A 22,124-nucleotide genomic window follows, 5' to 3' on the forward strand; every position below is an offset into this window, starting at 1 on the left:
AGTACACTTAAGACCAATACAATCAGTTTTAATGTTTTCCTGTCATTTTCAGTTCATACTCAATTTTTATTTTTTAAGGAGTTTGTTATACTAAGCACCCAGATTTGAAGACAAAGATTTTGAGCAATAATCAAAAATTTAACAATAACAATGATGGCTAAATTGAAAAAGTTTTAATCTCAATATTTTTCAGTAATGAATATGTCAATGTTATTTCTAAGAACCAGAAATAGAAAATGTATAAAAAGACTCTTAATGTGGCTTTTTTAGGTAAATGATACTGTGATATGACAAGGTATCAATCATGCTCGATGAGGGGGTCCTCGAGAAAATTTTGTTGGGAACCCCTGCTACAGACTATAGTAACTATTGTATTTTAAAACAGAAACTGAGTTACCAATGGCACTCCACTTCTGGGCATGGTCTTTGTGATACACAGAAGCCTCCCCATAAACAATCACCTCATGGCCATGCGCATACAATCTGCCAATAAGAAATTCACATTCATCAATGTTCATATGCCCACTAACAATAACAACAGAAAAGACCCACAAAACACTGAAAACTCTGGGCCAAAGTCACAAGTGTCACGTCACAAATCCCTGCAGAAGAAGTGAAGATTCTGCTGGGTGACTTCAATGTGCAAATTGGCAAAGAAAGAAAATAACAGAAAACACACGTTCACAAACAAAAATGGCCCAAAGACTTGCCAAAAGTACAACTTAGAAATCACATCAAAATCATTGAGAAAAGTTCCACGAAAACAAAAGACTTGGAGCATCCACATACAAGAAATTGGTGAGTATCACATTGATCATATACCTGTTTCCTACCCAGTACAGAAAGAAATCTACAATGTTTCAGTCCGTGGAGGGGCAAACATCTGTTACGACCACAATTTAACAAGAATAAAAGTCAATTTACTCCGAAGGAAATGAGTCAGAAAATAAACATACCCACCAAAAAATCTGACAAGCAAAAGAAGAGAAACCAACTGTAAACAAGAAGAACAAGTTTACATCTGAGAAAAATTCCACAGAAATGGCCAAAGAACTAACTACACTGGAAAAGAACTTCAGACATGCCTGACGGGATTCAAAATATGTAAAAGAGCTGAAAGAATGCAAAGAAGTTTTCCTCAACTCTTATAGTTGAGGAAAACTTCTTTGCATTCTTTCAGTTCTTTTACATATTTTGAATCCCGTCAGGCATGTCTGAATGAAAATGCTAGAAAATATGCAACACATCTATGAAATCAGGAAACAAGTGATGAAAATCGTTAGCCAAACCACGAGGAAATACATGAAAGAACAACTGGATTCCAGCAAAGAAAATTTTTACCACCTACAAGACAAGATTTCTATAAGATTTTTACAAGAATAATTTGAGAACATACCCCTAAAAATTTAGGTTTCAGAAAATTAGAGGTAAGGCTACACCTGACCAATCAGGTAAACTGTCAGAAAATGGCAGAGTATTTTTCTGAACTCCTCAGCTGCTTCTATGAAGTTTGAGAAGCATTAGAGATACTGGCAGATTCCCGAAGGATATCCCCACTTACTTGAACACCTAATCCATACCACCATCATGGGAAGAGAGTAATTAGGATAATAGCGAATATTAGTAAATGTCAATCCTGTAGAGAATACTTCATTAAGTATAATATACTAACAGTGTATTCATTATATGTTCTAAGGACTATACTGTTAGTAAAAGAAAATATGGAGCACAGTGTAATAAATAGTGACATCCATAGTTATAATACAAGGAAGAAAGAGGATTACCACATAAAATTCAGAAATAAAAAAGCAACCAATCATAATCCATTTTCTACTGGAAGACTTTTTTACAACAGACTGCCAAATACCATAAAAATGTTAAAAGGAAACATATTTAAAATAAAATTAAAGCAGCTGTTAATTGCTAAATGTTTGTACTCCATCAAGGATTTTTAATGTTGTATGTACTTTATTTCTACTACTAAACTATTATTATTGTTCATGTATGTACTGACTGACTATGTCCACGACTAAAAGTTATTATGGACAAATAAACCATTATTATTATTATTATTATTATTATTATTATTATTAGAAGAGATTCACAGGCATATCCTTAAATTAAAAAATAGGAGAGGAAATGGATTTACATAACTATCAAGGAATATCCTTTCTGTAAATTACATACAAAATTCTATCAGCATTGCTCCTCAAAATATTTCAGAAGGAACTTTATTACAAAATTTACACCGGCTTCCACACTGGTTGAAAATGTGTAGAACTAACATTTAATTTAAAAACAATGTTAAAATACAAAGCCCTCAGGGACACCTCAATCATAAGCTTCTTTGTGAACATCCAAGAAAAAATAAGGTTCAGTCGACTGGCAACACCTTTCTATCATCCTTGAAGGACATGGACTTCACCTGAAAATTCTAAACCTCATCAAACAAGCAGTCACCAACACAATCTCCATGGTAAAATTCATGGGTGAGGTGTCAGAACCATTTCTGGTCCAAATCAGTCTTTGATAGGCTGATGGTCTGTCTCCTCTCCTCTTTAATCTGGTTTGCACTGTCATCTGAGAGTGGAAAAAAGAACTTAAAAACCAAAACTACTGGAAGACCTAAAAATTACATCCATATTTCTTGCCTAGCTTTCACAGATGTCCACCAATACTGGGGGACAATAAGGCAACAACAATTAAATAGGTATAAACTCTTTAAGGAATGCTCTGAAAGATATGTCCTTGAAATATCCTTCCAGAAAACCTAGTACATCCACTCAAAACAAACTACAGGGGAAAAAAATCAGGCCTTTATGAAGAGAAGATATCAGACTCTAAGGTGTGCAAAAAACTACATCTACATCCATACTCCGCAAGCCACCTAACGGTGTGTGGCGGAGGGTACCCTGAGTACCTCTATCGGTTCTCCCTTCTATTCCAGTCTCTTATTGTTTGTGGAAAGAAGGATTGTCGGTATGCTTCTGTGTGGGCTCTAATCTCTCTGATTTTATCCTCATGGTCTCTTCGCGAGATATACGTAGGAGGGAGCAATATACTGCTTGACTCATCGGTGAAGGTATGTTCTCGAAACTTCAACAAAAGCCCGTACCGAGCTACTGAGCATCTCTCCTCCAGAGTCTTCCACTGGAGTTTATCTATCATCTCCGTAACGCTTTCACGATTACTAAATGATCCTGTAACAAAGCACGCTGCTCTCCGTTGGATCTTCTCTATCTCTTCTATCAACCCTATCTGGTACGGATCCCACACTGCTGAGCAGTATTCAAGCAGCGGGCGAATAAGCGTACTGTAACCTACTTCCTTTGTTTTCGAATTGCATTTCCTTAGGGTTCTTCCAATGAATCTCAGTCTGGCATCTGCTATACCGACGATAATCTTTATATGATCATTCCATTTTAAATCACTCCTAATGCGTACTCCCAGATAATTTATGGAATTAACTGCTTCTAGTTGCTGACCTGCTATTTTGTAGCTAAAGGATAAGGGATCTATCTTTCTATGTATTCGCAGCACATTACACTTGTCTACATTGAGATTCAATTGCCATTCCCTGCACCATGCGTCAATTCGCTGCAGATCCTCCTGCATTTCAGTACAATCCTCCATCGTTACAACCCCACGACACACCACAGCATCATCCGCAAAAAGCCTCAGTGAACTTTCGATGTCATCCACCAGGTCATTTACGTATATTGTGAATAGCAACGGTCCTATGACACTCCTCTGCGGCACACCTGAAATCACTCTTACTTCGGAAGACTTCTCTCCATTGAGAATGACATGCTGCGTTCTGTTATCTAGAAACTCCTCAATCCAATCACACAATTGGTCTGATAGGCCATGTGCTCTTACTTTGTTCATTAAACGACTGTGGGGAACTGTATCGAACGCCTTGCGGAAGTCAAGAAACATGGCATCTACCTGTGAACCCGTGTCTATGGCCCTCTGAGTCTCGTGGACGAATAGCACGAGCTGGGTTTCACACGACCATCTTTTTCAAAACCCATGCTGATTCCTACAGAGTAGATTTCTAGTCTCCAGAAAAGTCATTATACTCGAACATAATACATGTTCCAAAATTCTACAACTGATCGACGTTAGAGATATAGGTCTATAGTTCTGCACATCTGTTCGACGTCCCTTCTTGAAAATGGGGATGACCTGTGCCCTTTTCCAATCTTTTGGAACACCACGCTCTTCTAGAGACATACGGTACACCGCTGCAAGAAGGGGGGCAAGTTCCTTCGCGTACTCTGTATAAAATCGAACTGGTATCCCATCAGGTCCAGCAGCCTTTCCTCTTTTGAGCGATTTTAATTGTTTCTCTATCCCTCCGTCATCTATTTCGATATCTACCATTTTGTCATCTGTGCGACAATCTAGAGAAGGGACTACAGTGCAGTCTTCCTCTGTGAAACAGCTTTGGAAAAATACATTTAGTATTTCGGCCTTTAGTCTGTCATCCTCTGTTTCAGTACCATTTTGGTCACAGAGTGTCTGGACATTTTGTTTTGATCCACCTACCGCTTTGACATAAGACCAAAATTTCTTAAGATTTTCTGCCATGTCAGTACATAGAACTTTACTTTCGAATTCATTGAACGCCTCTCGCATAGCCCTCCTCACACTACATTTCGCTTCGCGTAATTTTTGTTTGTCTGCAAGGCTTTGGCTATGTTTATGTTTGCTGTGAAGTTCCCTTTGCTTCCGCAGCAGTTTTCTAACTCGGTTGTTATACCACGGTGGCTCTTTTCCATCTCTTACGATCTTGCTTGGCACATACCCATCTAACGCATATTGTACGATGGTTTTGAACTTTGTCCACTGATCCTCAACACTATCTGTACTTGAGACAAACCTTTTGTGTTGAGCTGTCAGGTACTCTGTAATCTGCTTTTTGTCACTTTTGCTAAACAGAAAAATCTCCCTGCCTTTTTTAATATTTCTATTTACGGCTGAAATCATCGATGCCGTAACCGCTTTGTGATCACTGATTCCCTGTTCTGCGTTAACTGTCTCAAATAGTTCGGGTCTGTTTGTCACCAGAAGGTCTAATATGTTATCGCCACGAGTCTGTTCTCTGTTTAACTGCTCAAGGTAGTTTTCAGTTAAAGCACTTGAAAAAATTTCACTCGATTCTTTGTCCCTGCCACCCGTTATGAACATTTGAGTCTCCCAGTCTATATCCGGCAAATTAAAATCTCCACCCAGAACTATAACATGGTGGGGAAATCTGCTCGAAATATTTTCCAAATTATCCTTCAGGTGCTCAGCCACAACAGCTGCTGAGCCCGGGGGCCTATAGAGACATCCAATTACCATCTCTGAGCCTGCTTTAACCGTGACCTTCACCCAAATCATTTCACATTTCAGATCTCCGTCAATTTCCTTCGATACTATTGCACTTCTTATCGCTATAAACACGCCTCCCCCTCCACTGTCCAGCCTGTCTCTGCGGTATACATTCCAATCTGAGTGTAGAATTTCATTACTGTTTACGTCTGGTTTCAGCCAACTTTCTGTCCCTAGTACTATATGGGCGTTGTGACCGTTTATTAATGAGAGCAGTTCTGGGACCTTTCTATAGACGCTCCTGCAGTTTCCTATTAGCACATTAATATTGTTATTCCCTGTTGCATTTTGCCTACTCCTACCTTGCCGCTTCTCAGGAGGCATCTTGTCGGGCCTAGGGAGGGAATTCTCTAACATAAAAAACCCCCATGTGCACTCCACACATACTCCGCTACCCTTGTAGCCGCTTCCGGCGTGTAGTGCTCAAATTGTTTCAGCTAACAGTTTTCTTAAAAATGGATGATAAATATTTCATAGTGGGGGTCACACCTGAGCATCCGCCTGATGTAAAACCCTACATGAACAAAACGAAATATTGTTCTGCTCTCAATTTTAAATAAAATTTCAATATCTTTTCTACATTTGATTCACTGCTATATATGAGCTAAAATCAATCAAATGCAAAGTTTACATGATGCATTTTTACCTCTGCAACTCTTATCATTTCATGCACGTTTTACTTAATTTGATACAGGGCAGTAAGTATGATGGATAAAAAAAAAGGAATTAAGTTTTTTATCAAATAAAGATATCAGACTGTAAGATGTGCCAAAACCAAATTTTTTCACCGAATAGTTTTCAAAAAATCAGCTGATAAGTATTTCATTTCACCTGGAATGCCATCTCTCAGCACAGGCACTAGCGTTTGTCAAACAACACGACATAAGAAAGGCGCCTCGGCACGGAATGCTAGAGCACATCTGTAGCAGTGAAAGGGTTAAAAAATGTTGATGTCCCTTCCATAGATATGAAGTGCACTGGTCCTCATGGGTGCAGAACAAGTCAGAAAAACCTTAAACATTTTCATTCAAGAGTTAACAACTGATCTGTCACTGTAGCCACACGTCACCACAGAGAATGTGTTTACAATGCTTATTTACACTGATCACATTACAGCACTGAAGATGGAGTAAAAGGGGTTGGCCACCATTAATTCCTTTAAGCTCCTCTTAAACTGAACTTCAGATAAACTATTTTATGGCTGAAACTTCCTGGCAAATTATTACTGTGTGCCAGTCCAGGGATAGAACCTGGGACCTTTGCCTTTTGTGGGCAAGTGCTCTACCAAATGAGTTACCCAAGCACAATTCATGACTCATCCTAGCAGCTTTACTTCCTCCAGTATCTCATCTCCTACCAATAGAAACTTCACTTAAGTTCTCCTGTGAAATTTTCAGCACTAGCACTCTTGGAAGCAAGGATACATGAAAGACATGGCTTAGCAACAGCCTGGAGGCTGTTTCCAGAATAACTTTTTCACTTTACAGTGGAGTGTGCTTTCTTCCAGAGTGCTAGTCATGTAACTTTCCTAGAACTGTAAAATTTGGAAGATAGGAGATGAGTTACCGGTGGAAGTAAAGCTGTGACGACAGGATGTGAGATGTGCTTGGGCAGTTCTGTTAGTAGAGCACTTGCACATGAAAGGCAAAGATACTGGGTTCACGTCCAAATCCCACACATAGTTTTAATCTACCAGTAAGTTTCATATCAGCACACACTCCACAGCAGAGTGAGAAATTCATTCTGTATTTTACAGCTGCTGCCAAGTTATTGAAAATGTGTTGCTGAATATATCAAAGTCTGTCAAAAGCACAATTGTCAAAGACAAAGGTAGTATTTTCAAAATCTTTTGGTGTGACAATAAAATACGTTGCACTTTTCTATTATTCTCACTCTCTCATTTTAATTTCTAAGTGTACATAATGTAAACTGTTGCAGCAGCCTTCATAAAACAAAATTACACTGTTAAAATAAATTACAATAATTATTTACCTAACTCCTTCCGCTGCAACAGCAACATGCGCCAAACCAGATGTGTTGTTATGTCTAAGTTCTCCACCATGGTAAGTCCCTGATGATTGGGGACCTTCGCCACTTTCCAAACCAAGCGACTGGGCAAATGGGAGGACTGTGTCATGGCTAACTCCAACTCCAACCACAGCAGTTCGATTTGTAGTAAAGTAACACTTTACATAGTGCTGCAACTGTGAGGAAAGGAAGGTAGCATATCAGTTCTGGTACAAAGTATTAGTAACTCACCATATACAGGAGACGGTAAGTCACAGACAGGCACAATGAAATGAGTGCTATATATTTTAGCTTTGGGTCATTCTTCTAAAGTAGGGAAAAAAAGAAAACACACAAATCCATAGTCTCTGGCCACTGTGGTGGTCCCAATGGTGGCACTTGCATGCGCATGAGCATTTCTACTTCAGAAGATGGCCTTTTGGCTGAAAGCTAAAATACATCTAAAATGTATATATTACGAGGTGTGATAAAAAAGTAACAGGAATTTAATTTAACAGGTTTTATAGATTCATTTTTAAAACTTTTTTATACATGAAATTACAATGAAATACAGACCTTTAGCTGCTTACAAGCACTGATAAGTATCAACGGAGACAGTTGAAAATGTGTGCCCCAACTGGGACTCGAACCTGGGATCTCCTGCTTACATGGCAGATGCTCTATCCATCTGAACCATTGAGGACACAAAGGGTAGTGCGACTGCAGGGACTTATCTCTGGCATGCTCCCCGTAAGACCCACATTCCCAACTTACTGTCCACACACTACATTTGTAGTGCCCCTGCCCACTATACTCATTACTCACAGCAATCAATCTGCCGATTCCCATAAGAGTTCAGGCAATGTGAGTGCATCCGCACTGAAGAAGATCATTGGCCGATAAGCCTTATCTATATGTCTGAAGAACAGATACCATCTTCATATAGATAAGGCTTACTGGCCAACAATCTTCTTCAGTGCGGATGCACTCACATTGCCCGAACACTCTTACGGAATCGGCAGATTGACTGCCGCGAGTAATGACTATAGAGGTCAGGGGCACTACAAATGTAGAGTGCGGACAGTAAGTTGAGAATGTGCCAGAGCGTGCCAGAGATAAGTCCCTGCAGTCACACTATCCTCTGCGTCCTCAATGGCTCAGACAGATAGAGCATCTGCCATGTAAGCAGGAGATCCCAGGTTTGAGCCCTGGTCAAACTGTCCCCATTGATATTTATCAATACCTGCAAGCAGCTAAAGGTCTGGATTTCATTGTAATTTCATTCTTCAAGAGCTGCAAGATCGCCAATGGTGTCTGTTCTTCCGGACATGTCCGAAAGAACAGATACCGTCTTCATATATTTTTATATATTGCTGGTATACATGTTTCTGATGTACGTCTGCATTTTCAACCATTCTGAATATTTGGTTTATTGTTTACAGGTTATACATGTTTTCAAGAGCTTGGCGAATTTTCACTTGTGAAAAACATGGATCAAAGAATTTGCACTAAATTTTGCTTGAAAAATGGAGTGAAGTGCAGCATTACATTCAAAATGTTGATTGTGGGTATCGGTGAATCTACGACAAGTAAGACAAGAGTTTACAAGTGGCATGAACGTTTCAAAGAGTTGAGAAGACATTGAAGATGACAACTGCCCTAGTACATCAATGAATGACAATAACGTGGAAGAAGTAAAGAAAATGGTTCTGAAAAATCACCGTATCCCCATCAGGGAAGTTGCTGATGATGTCTGCATATACTCTGGCTCATGCCAAGCAATTAACTGGATGTTTTTGGCATGAAGCAGCAAAGTTTGTTCTGAAATTGATGGATTTTGTCATAAAACAATGTTGCATAGACATCACTCAGGAATTTCTGAATGAAGTTGGTGACAATCCAGAACTTCTTTAAGGTTATAACAGATGATGAATGGGTATACCATACGACACCGAAACCAAAGACTAATCATCCCAATGGAGACTACCTCAAAAGTCAAGATCACAACAAATTTGACAAGTTCGATCACATGTGAAGGTTATTCTAACTGTTCTCTTCAATTAGAATGATATAGTGAATCATGAGTTCTTACCTTATTGTTGTAAGGTCAATAAGGAATACTACCTGGAAGCTATGCACCATTTGCAAGAAGCAATCCCAAGAAAACAACCAGAACTGTGGCAAAATCACTTATAGGAAACTGCATCATGATAATACTCCCACTCACACCACAAAGCTGGTTCATGATATTTTAGCAAAAAACAAAACTGTCATGTTCCCTCAGCCACTTTATTTGCTGGACATGCCCCCACCCCCTGCAACTTCTGTATATTCCTGAGAATGAAGAGAAGTATGAAAGGAAATTCTTTTGCCATTACTGATGGCAGAAAAACAAAATTGCTGAAGCCGCTGAACACCATAACGGAAAGTGAGTTCCCGAGTGCTTCCAGGATTGGAAAAAGTGCTGGCATAAGTGTATTGTATCTGAACGAACACACACACACACACACACACACACACACACACACACACACACACACACAGTGCCCTTCCATTTCTTGTCATCAGCTAATGATTGTGCATTTGCAGGTAGTCTGTGACTACCACACTGCGAATCCCAGAAGTCAATACCCACAGCTTTCCTGCACAGGAGACCCTTTTTTTGTGCATTTTCATACTTTGTCTAGCATTGTTTCAACTGCTCTTTTAACTCTAGCCTGTAATGACGAATCCTTGTTTCATCTACTGTTATGAAATGTTGAGGGATTGGGGGGTGGGGGGTGCTTTAATGGAAATTAACTCTTCTTTTACATTTTTCAGGATTAAACCTTGTAAAAGGAGCACACTAACAAAGATTTTCATTCAATTTTACCATTTTCAGGAAAATTTTATCATCAGATTATTTACACAATAGTAACAAACAAGCAATTCAACATGTGTCTCTCTACGTTTTAGGCAAAGACGTTTCCAAGGGACATAGTATTTAATCTGTAATGATGCCATATCTTTTTTAGGTCAAAACCTTTCAGAATGTCTCTAGTAGAGGATGGATTCACTGATGCATTAATATCGAAATTTCATTGCTACAATGCTGTATTTAGCATGTACAACTGTATATGTGCCACAGACCTTAAAAAAAAAGTACTGCAATAATCTCAATGAAGTGATATTGCACAAATAAGCACAACATCAATGGCTCTTAATAAATTACCGACAAGAAGAAGGTGTTTTACTCTGTCACAGAGACTGTAGCAACTAGCAACAGCCACCAGTTCCACTGTGGAGACACTACACACCTTTGGTTCTGAGTGTTACTCATAGCCTCTTCTTCTTCTTCTTCTTCTTCTTCTTCTTCCTCAAGAGCCACCAGTAAAAATGATTTCTGCACCTTCATACTGTCAGAGGAGAAAAACGAAACAATACTGGAAACAACAGGGGCAATCAAGATTTTAGAGTTTTGAAATAGGTCAAACTGGACCTGGGGTCAGGGTACACACTAGATGGGCGCATATAGTGGTCACCTCGTATGTACCTTCAAGTGAAGAAAGGTTAAGTCCCTACGAAGACTTCCAAATGAATTCCAATTTGGGAGCCCAACCTGGATTGATTGTCTTGGAGCTGATACTCCTCAACGGAAGAAAGAATCTGATAATGGATGGCTAAGAGTCTGGCAACTAGATGATTGATGAGTTGGAGATGTTGAAACCATAGAGGCAGGTAGAAGCCCAACTTCCACCACAAGAGTGCCAATTGAGCTTGGAAAGATCGGTCCTTGGAGTTTACACCCAACCAAGATATTGTCTGTACAAAATGCAAAAGTCATCAACATGAAGGACAGGAGTAACCATCAAGCCCACGGAGTCCACAAGTCCAATGTTGGCTGTAAATTGTAGTTCACACCAGAGCGAATGGAAGAAACAAGCATTCATAGACAATTCACCAGTGTTCACTACAATTCACTTGTACCTATGAACAAGTCTTTACACTGGCGGAAACTGAAGAGATCATAAGATAATGAGAACAATTTTGCCAACTGTACCAACAGAGTTGTTGTTTTATGTTGCCAATAATCTTCATTCAGGGTTCACCAGATGCAACACTAGTAAGAGCCACAATGCAAAGCTTTGGTATTCAGAGAGAATTATTTTGCACGGTGAGCACACAGTTTTCGATGAAGCAAGCAAAATGAGATAGAAAATTAATTTAGGTGTCTTAATTTGTTCGTGGGCATTAATTGCCTGCACTGTAAATGCACTTAAAACTGAACCATGACTTCAGCTTTCCTTAGCATTATTCCAAAACTTTGCCCATGTGTCAGCTGACACCTTTCACTGGATTCTGGTTACAACTGAGGAGGAAATATAAAAGCAGAACACTAGTTACCAATGATCAACATAGCCTGCCGACAGGCTAGCACTTACGCTCTGGTTATTAGTAAATAGCGATATTTACACGAATACTTGTTACACATTTCAATACCTGCTGTAGCTCAGATAGCTCCTAATGTCTGCAGTGACATATGAGAAGCACTCCAAGTTTGCGTAAGACAGAGAACATCAATAAAATAAAATTAACAAAATGTGAAATTACATAAACCTGTCCACACAGGCTGCTCAATAAAATCTGCTACATATTTAGTTACAGGGCAGTTACTGTGATCATGGGAAAATTGCTTTTATTAATCTGCTTATTGCATACAAAATCTGTAACATAACAGTGATACACTGAAAAGCCAACAAGACTGGCACACCTGCCTAATATGTTGTACGGCCCGTGCACGCTTGCAGAAGTGCCACAACATGACGGACCATGGACTCGACTAATGTCTGAAGAAGTGCTGGAGGGAACTGACACCATGAATCCTGCAGGGCTGTTCATAAATCCATAAGAGTATAAGGGGGTGGAGATCTCATTTGAACAGCAAGTTACACGGCATATGCTCAATAATGTTCATGTCTGGGGAATCTGATGGCCAGTGGAAGTGATTGAACTCAGAAGAGTGTTCCTGGAGCCATTCTGTAGCAATTCTGGATATGTGGGGTGTCACGTGTCACACGTCCTACTGTAATTGCCCAAGTCCATCGGAATGCACAATGGTCATGAATGGATGCAAGTGATCAGACAGGACACTTACACATGTGTCACCTGTCAGGGTCGTATCTAGATGTATCAGGGGTCCCATATCACTCCAAGTGCACATGCCCCACATCATTCCAGAGCCTCCACCAGCTTGGAAGGTCCCATATTGACATGCAGGGTCCATGGATTCATGAGTTTGTCTCCATACCCATACACGTCCATCTGCTCGATACAATTTGAAACAAGACTCGTCTGACCAGGCAACATTTTTGCAGTCATTGACAGTCCAATGTCGCTGTTGATGTGCCCAGGAGAGGTGTAAGCTGTGTCGTACAGTCATCAAGGGTACACGAGTGGATATATAGATGATATTTTGTTGAATGGTTCGCATCTGACACTTGTTGATGGCCTGTAACGCCGGAAATGCATATCCTCCTATTTCCATTTATTGCACTGCAAATATTTTTCCTTATTTTGTTACCTGAAGATATAACATTTCTGTGTCTTTGTATATTGTAATTGTTTTACTATTTGTATATATATGCATTTATGTCGATGTGTAATTGGTTTGTTTTGTGAATATTATTTGTATTTATACGCTGGGTCTGGCCTAGGGAAAACTATGCTACCGAACGAATACATCGATAGGTCGTGTGGAGAACCAAAGTGTTTAGGATCTTTGGTAGTATTAACTCTGTCGCGTGGAGCACGGGCAGGAGAGAGTCTGGCTGGAGTAGTGTGGTGGAGCAGGAGTGTTGTGTGATGCTCCCGCGAGTTGCCGTGCTTTCGGGGTTTGGTAGCATGTAATTGCGCTCGACTTGCTATGATAGTTTCTGACACGGTGTCGCCGACGGGAAGCGTTAGCTGGCACACATCAAGAGCCCGTTTCGGCTGGAGATCGTGTCGAGAAGAAGGCGCGCCAACATCCAGCTTCTGCAACAGCGAAGGCCGACAATGAGTGACTGTCGCCACCTCCTCGATCAACGACTTCAAACCTTCAATCAACCAACAAGGAAGACTGGTAGCACGGAAAGTTTTAGAACTGTATGGCAGACCTCAGCTTTTCAAACTGTTAAATTTTTCTCACTAAATTACAGCAACGTAGCATGAACCTTTGTTGCTCATTGTCCCAATTGCATTACCAAGCAGGGTCCCTTCCTTTTCCAGAATGAACCCGAGTGTCGTTGAAATTCAAACGCCAGCATTAAAGTAATATCATTCGATTTCACTGCTTTAATTTCAAAGTTCAGTTAAGGTATTCATAGCTGGCTACAATACTTAGATTACACACGCACAAATTAAGAGTGCGAGTTTTGTTACCATATTTTAGCTTACCTGTGACTGCAGCTCAGCTTGGTACGTACTAAATTTTACTATTGTTAATTGTTCAGAATCATTTAATTCAAGTTCAAAGTTAAATCTCTTATTTCTAAATTGCGTAGATTCAAGTAGCTTTTGAATTGATTGTTGAGGTAGCCCAAGACTAACCGTATTTTACTGAATTTCGATGTGCTACAGAAACAAAGCTCACTATTAATTTCAGTCACTAAATTAACTTTCAATTTTCCGGTTTTATTAATTCTTTTGCTAAATTAAGTCAGAGTGTAGCGAAATTTATTACTTCTGACAAACTTTCAGTTTTCACACTACACGTGTCAACCTTCAGTTGCCACGCTTCTAGTGCTAATTATATGTGCAATAACCTTTCTTTTTCAGTTACTATAGTAATTGTCCATAGGACTGGCAACCGTAATTTCCCTCAAATCTCAAATATCTAATTACCGCTAGATAATTGTTAACGTAACGGCTGCACATTTACTTTCTTTATTAACTTTACCCCTTTTCAAAATTAATTTCCACTAGTTTCATTTGCATTTTTCCTTTCATTTAGATGTAACCCTTTGCTCCCTCTTTACCGACAGATTAACTTCAGTGACGATTGCTTTTCCCAAATTCCCATTAGGTACACGCGGTTTAGTTTTTCACTGTCATTAAGGTTGATAAGTGACGAGGAGGTTACAGGCCCAGCATTAAAATCTGCACAATTTGGGGAGGGGTTGCACTTCTGTCACATTGAATGATTCTCTTCAGTTGTCATTGGTCCCGTTCTTGCAGGATCTTTTTCTGGCCGCAGCGACATCGGAGATTTGATGTTTTACCAGAATCCTGAAAATCACGGTACCTCAGAAAATCCAGTTATAATGCTTGGTTCATATGTAGTGTTGCCAGTCAGTATTGTTCACATAGTGGGGGGGAGGGGGGGGGGGGAGGTGGCAAGATGGTGCTTGATGCAGGCCTGCCTCATGTCTGTTTCCCACTGCAGCAAGCGGATGGCAAGCCATCAGAGAGAGAATTGCAAACTTGTGGAAAAATAGCACCAGACATGAAATTCTAAACACAAAATACCTTTGAGGTATTTCATACCCCTTGGATAAACTAGAGGGTTTCCATTAGAAGAGGAATGTGTGACAATCTCAACTGACTACGGGCATTAATGTAGCTGCAGAGCAACCGAACAAAGCATGGAATACCTTTCAAAGAATGCCCTGTGTGGAAATGCACAGAATTCCCAAAATTTTACAGACACCACAGCGTGAGCACTCAAATGGGTACAGCCGGCGGATGTCTAATTGCGGTCAATGCCCCAGTACTTCACTTTTATATATTTTTATTTTGAATGTACCTGTTGCTCAATCTTCACTTATCTATAGTGTTCAAATTACCAATGAAACTCAACGATTGTGTAATGGTCTGTTGTAAGGTTTTCAAAAGGTAATACAAATTTCCACTTTTCCAAAAAGTGCTCCTCCACATCTCCTCTTTCAAGCTATGTGTGGTGGTGCATCATCTCAAACCATTTATTGGAGGTTCAATGGAATCTCTCTAAAGAAAGGTATTCAAGAATATTTTGTAAGTAGAGACTGCTACTTCTGAGGATTCAAAACAATGCCCACACAGTTTCTTCACTTTATGGAAAAGAAAATATCATGTTGTGCTAATTCTAAGCTGTAACTTGAAACCAAAAGCATCAGAAAATACTCTCATAATTCTAAGTATCAGCAAACTTACATCTTCATGATAATTTTTCCCAGGCAAGGTGAATAATCCCCAACTGCCAAACGCAGACACTCAAAGCGTTAACAAGGAATCATCAGACTTTACACGTTGATACTAGCCAAGATTTTTTTGCTACTCTTGGCGAACAACATTTTAAAAACAAAAGTCAATTTTCATAAATATACAAAATAAAAATGCTGATTGACAATTTCTGCCTCAGAGTGGACACAAAACACGGAACTGTTTAAGCCTTCCTTCACAAAAATTGCGACTTCAACAAATGCTGTTGCAGCTCAGGAGTGATGCCAGCACAATGGTACGAAAGTACAAAGTAATAACTTACTGTCTCAGAGCTAAGTTTTCCCACCAAATGCGGTGGACAGAATATGGAATTTCCAAGACCCGTTCTGTAGGCAGCTGTATGCAGAAGGTCAAGTGCTCGGACAGGATCTGGAATACTGGCCAGCTCATATTTCAGGCGAGGTAAACTGTCTGACAGTTCCCAAGGTTTGAATGCTTGTTTGGAAGCGACATCTTCCAAGTATTTTAAAGTGTCTTCCCTGAAACAAGTAGGAAATATTAACATTGCAAGGTAAGATCAGAAATTTAATTTCTTCAAGAAAATTAGATTACATAAAGATCCTAAACAACACTAATTTCAAAATTAATTACAAGTATAAGCAGCAGTCCTTTGGCATATTTAAATGTTTTAATGAAATTAAAACAACATAGGCAATACTGCCTTCACAGAAAGAATTTATTTTCAGCATTTAGTTTTTGCACTGATATGAACTTCATAATTTCTGTTAATTCATCCATAAATATCGACAAATATCATATATTATTTGTGCGTTCAGTCTTTCATTTCTTCCTTCCAAGTTTCCACAGGATAATCTCAGCCAACATTACTCTCACTAATGAAACCAGTGACTGTGTGTTCAGTTTAGATGAATAAATCATCTCAGTAAAGTATTAAAAAAAAATTGTTTTTACAATGTGTAGACTGCATCATTTCTTTATGCAAGGTGACCATTTTCAACCACGCTTCTCAGCTAATGATAACACACAAAGAAAAATAGTCATAAAATGCCAATGGGTTAAAATACTACAAGCAATAAAGTACCCACAACACAACACAGCTGTTACTGCAGTAACTCATCCCTTTATTTAACTACAGCCTGCCATACTGAATGGTGTACAGACAAGTTGTGATTTGCAGTAAAGGCTACTGAGGTACGTTTCATTTATTTTATGTAGTATTTTAACCCATAGACCTTTATTTCTCTTTGACTGTTATCATTATGCTTGCAGATGACCAGAATGTGCGATTGAAAACAGTCACTTTATATAAATAGTAGTGATCCAAATAATATTGAAGTTTTTTATGTATATATTTCAAATAATGCTGATTAAATAAGCAAAATTTGAAAGCAATATATTTGGCATCGTGTGTGCATGTTTTTAGAACAAGAAACTTTTGCCTGGAACAAAATATAATGTTGCAACAAACATCTTCAACTTAGAATTGAAATTCTTAAAGTTTTCTATTAACATTTTTCATTTCTGCTTCCAGACCATTAAAAGTATATATAATGCCCACTTTCCTGTAAAATGGGTTTTATAAATCTTTTCTCTGTTTAGTGATTAATGAATCACTCTGTTCCAATCATCAGTCATTACATTAGTCCAATGAAGGAGTATAACTATGTACCAACATGGCATAGTTAAACAAGGTGTAGTTAGAACTCCTGAGGAGCTCAAACAGTAAGCTGCAAGACAACACATTGCATTCTGGTTAAGACCTTCCTCTGTGCTCATGTAAGGTCGTCCAAAAATATGACAGCTTAGGATATAAGTAAACAAGCATTTACATTTCAGTGTCAATGACTGGAGATTATTACTGTGGTGAAGATAATAGCAGTCATTTATTGCCCATGATCCCGAATTTAATACTCACAAGAAATGTTTCAATCTGTCTACAATCCCACAAAATTTAAAATGTTCCAACTTCACTACTGTATGATCAAAAATTATAAAAAGTCACCTTCAACATGGTGGTATTTATCTATTATAGTTTAATACTACAATGTACAATACATTTCATGACAAACTTACAGTGCATCTCTGTTTGCTTCAAGAGTGTACATCACAACTTCTCTGTCAGCCTGGACACTCAGGCTACCCCCAACTTGTTGAATATTACGTACAATTCCAAAGTGGGTGGAGTTCTTTGTTGACAGACCTGTTGCTATCCGCAGAACATGGGTGCTGCCATAATTATCCCACGTCTCATTCCGGGAGCCAGCCCTGTCAAAACATAAATAATAATGATAATTACAATAAAATAGAAATCATTTAACAAACTTGTAATCAGAATAACTACAATAAAATAGAAATCAGTTAACAAACTTGTAATCAGAAGTACACTACGTCCAGTTGCCATCATAATGCTAAAGAATCTGCTGCTCAAATGCAGCAATGACAATGCTTGCCGCGTGGGATTAGCCGAGCGGTCTAAGGCGCTGCAGTCATGGACTGTGCGGCTGGTCCCGGCGGAGGTTCGAGTCCTCCCTCGGGCATGGGTGTGTGTGTTTGTCCTTAGGATAATTTAGGTAAAGTAGTGTGTAAGCTTCGGGACTGATGACCTTAGCAGTTAAGTCCCATAAGATTTCACACACATTTGAACATTTTTGACAATGCTTGAGAAACAAAACAATAGCTTTCACCTTCAATGCCAATTAACAATAATACAGCATCCAGTCCAAGCTGCAGGAGATGGCAGTCGTGTGTGAGGTGTGCTTGCTTGTGAACGAATATATAATAGAGGGAAACATTCCACGTGGGAAAAATATATATATATCTAAAAAACAAAGATGATGTGACTTACCAAACGAAAGCACTGGCATGTCGATAAACACACAAACATACACACAAAATTCAAGCTTTCGCAACCAACGGTTGCTTCGTCAGGAAAGAGGGAAGGAGAGGGAAAGACGAAAGGATGTGGGTTTTAAGGGAGAGGGTAAGGAGTCATTCCAATCCCGGGAGCGTAAAGACTTACCTTAGGGGGGAAAAGGGACAGGTATACACTCGCGCACACACACACATATCCATCCGCTCATACACAGACACAAGCAGATATTTGTAAAGGCAAAGAGTGTGAGCAGAGATCAAGAGAGAGATGAATATACCAAGCAGATTCAGAAGGACGTAGGTTGCAGTAGGTACTGGGAGATGATGAAGCTTGCACAAGATAGAGTAGCATGGAGAGCTGCACCAAACCAGTCTCAGGACTGAAGACCACAACAACAACAGAACTACCATCAATTTATCATTGTCTTCTTGGTAGAACAGGGATCTACCTTGATTCCAGCACCTCAAAGACTGCTTTAGCCAAATAAACTTTTATTAAGGTTCCACAACCAATCAGTCCCAAGAGCATATCCCTCATGCTGCTGCACAAGGGCAGTGCAAAAGTCACTACGCACTTATGTTAATTTCTAATACTACGTGTCATTTCCTGTCTCCTACCAACCACATCAATATACAATGTACCAACCTATATACAAACATTCTTTAAGGGGACTGGTTCAGGAACATACGAGGAAATCCTGAAATAATTGTCGGTCTTCAAAATAGTGTGGCTCAAAGAATAAGAGCTGTAAGCCCATGTAGTGCTTACCATCTCTGAACAGAACTTTCGCGGACATTTTGATGTACAACCCACAGCTTTTGGTCTGCTACTTTATTTCTGAATTGTATTTTGCATTGCAAGTACAATAAATTGTGAAAATTATTTATTCACAGATTAGGTAAATGTATCCCCCAGAAAAACAACAAACTACAAGACTGATCTTTTTTCCTGGAAGTTCTCTACACTATTTTCTTTAAGGCAGATCTTTAAAAAGGTGTTTCTGCCATAAATTATGGCTCAAAAAATTTATTAATAATGATCATCAAAAATTTCAATAATTACCTTCTAGTTTTTTCTTTTAAAAGAGCTTAATTTTGAAATTTAAGTCATAAGGATAGTCTACTTTTCAGTTAACTATGTTTCATGACACCATACAAAATTTCATCTTTAACAGCTTTTAACCAATGTGTATCAGAACATCACAAAAGTGAACTTTTGTGGAATTCAAATTAAAGTCAAAACTTATTTGTCTACATAATCTGCATAATACCAATACATTCCAGGTCCATATTAATCTTGTTTCTGATTTTGTTCTTCATCCCTTTTCTTTTACAGACTACTTATTAATAATCTTGCTTCTCTGGTGACTTCTAAAACTGATTTCTCTGTTTTAAAAGAGTCTCCTGCTGTCAATGGTGATTAAAGCTTTTAGCACACCTAGTTCGCCTGGCACTTCCATCAATTTCATAACATTTAAGATTAACAAGGTTTGATGATTTGAGATGAGGGGCACTCAACATCATGGTCAGCAGCGGATCTTGACACTGCACTATCACTGAAATATAGCAGATCATCCAGCATGCCTTTTTCAAAATTATTTAGTCCTATCACAACAGTTTTTGGTGTCCGTTACCATATACAGTTGTTAAAACTCTCATTTGGGTCTTTATACTGCCATTCAAACACTTCTCTAATTATCTTCAGTCAAATGGCAAAGATGCTTTTGGTGATAACAAAATTCTGTTTTTAACAGTGCTGTCAGCATGACATGGGGCCACTGTCATGTGCTACTTTTAAATTCCTTTTATTTTGGGGCTTTCTTCAACACGACCTCCTCAAAGCAAACATCATCTTGTTCAGAAAACCACACAGAATTTTTTAAGACAAAAATTTAAAAAATCAATATTTTTGAGACTTATTCATGTACTAGCCACCGTAAGTGTGCAGTGACTTCTGTACTGACCTGTATACCTCTTATTTTAGGAATTATTCTAAAAATCAATTTCACATCTAACTGGGCCAAATGAAGATACTCACTAGCTGCAACACTCAAAATTGCTCCAACTGTTTCACAGCTAGCAATAGGAATAAAGGTTTCAATACAGTCAATGCATTGTTGTTGACTAAATACAGGAAAAAATAGTCTTCTTTATAGTGATCACTTTTACCAACAACTTTATGCTTAATTACAGAAAAAAATGATGGTTTGTAATGAGCTTACAATCTTATGACAGAGGTTCCACAGCTCGTGTAGTATTTTTCTCCAATGAAGACATTTCTTCCTCCATTGCTTTTCTGCAGCACTCATGGCCTACAGACTTAATAGCCTCTGTATAATTCTAGGTTCTTATTTCAACTGGTATTATTTCAGTAAGATGATCTGATTTCTTCAGTTGTTGCTCATTTAATTCCTGTTTTTTCCTATTCAATCCAGACTCTAAAGCCACCAATTCCACTGAAGCAATCACTAAAGATTCCTTCTGGATCCCATATATTTCACCTTCACTTTGGAATATGAATTAATCACTTTGTTCCAAAAATATAACTTTTTTGTGGATAGCTTGCAAAGTATATTGCCATGCACATGACTTTTACTAGTTCTATTTAACACATAAACAGCCATGTTTATGTTTCTGTGGTTAAAAGCTTAGGACAATCCTGAGCTAGCGAAATAGTTCAATCTATTTCCACAATAGTTCCGCTGGTATGCTCAGCACATCTGTTCAGCTCTGCAGTGTGAAGATTTACGTCAACATTGTCAAATTCCTAATCGCCATCAAATTAAATGCTTTTGGTGATTGTCCACAAAAATTCCTCACACTGTTCAGCATTTCCGCAGTCTTCTCTGCAAGAACCCTGATTGAGAAAATGTACAATTTGCTGTTTTGAAAAATCTCAGGTAAAAAAACAAAAAATATTCAGCTCCTCTTAGCAATTTACATTCCTTAGCTACATACATGTCAGCATGAATCACTACTCCAGATTGTGTAATACACTGCCTTCATGACCAAACACTGCTCTGATGCTGCTTTTCCTTAACACATGCGTCACAAAATTCTTCACCAAAGTGTTCATTGCTTCAATAATTGTTGAATAAGGCATTCGTTCTGATGACACAGGCGTTCATACCAAATCTGCAGAGATTCCTTCGACTACAAGGATTAACTGGTATTGTCATTCATATCCTTATCACCTTCAACAAATCCCCAATGCATATGCCACATGCCTTAACAACATCATTGTGTTGGACATCAGGCTCGTCTTTTGATGAATATAAACCTAGCCCATTGTCCATAGCAAATGATACAGAAAGATTTTTTTTTCACCCTTCTGGAGTATACACAACATTGTCCATACGGCATAAAATCCACTCAAAAAAAGTTTCAAAATAAATAGTCCCTTTTCATAGTCCATTCAAGGTCAAATTGTTGCCCATATGTATCTTGTAACCCCTCACTCCTTCCCAAATCCAGTTATTGTCCACAATAAGCAAAGTCTTTAATGAAAAATGTGAGAAGAGCGAAGATTACAATAAACTTTCTAGTTAACTTAGCTTTTCATGCAGAGTTGGATCCAGTTCTTCTTGTCTAAGGGTCCGATTCTTCAAGCTGTGATTCTAACATTTTAGGTTCTCATGGTTGAATTGATCTAAATAAATTTGAAGATTCTTGTCGCAGAATTTTTGTTG

At 38.7% G+C, this 22,124-nt stretch overlaps 1 protein-coding gene across 1 annotated transcript in view; it reads right to left on the minus strand.

Moving 5' to 3' along the window:
• The window catches only part of LOC124789757 (cytochrome b-c1 complex subunit 2, mitochondrial), a 53,355-nt gene that overhangs the window by 25,462 nt on the left and 5,769 nt on the right, over positions 1-22,124 (minus strand). The window contains exons 3-5 of the mRNA XM_047257210.1: positions 17,638-17,829; positions 15,866-16,082; positions 7,372-7,583 (exon numbers count right to left, since the gene is read on the minus strand). Of these exons, the coding sequence (XP_047113166.1) occupies positions 7,372-7,583; positions 15,866-16,082; positions 17,638-17,829 (621 nt within the window). The remainder of the gene's footprint in view (positions 1-7,371; positions 7,584-15,865; positions 16,083-17,637; positions 17,830-22,124) is intronic.

The sequence above is a fragment of the Schistocerca piceifrons genome, chromosome 3 (genome assembly GCF_021461385.2).
Source record: "Schistocerca piceifrons isolate TAMUIC-IGC-003096 chromosome 3, iqSchPice1.1, whole genome shotgun sequence".
Classification (NCBI taxonomy): domain Eukaryota; kingdom Metazoa; phylum Arthropoda; class Insecta; order Orthoptera; family Acrididae; genus Schistocerca; species Schistocerca piceifrons.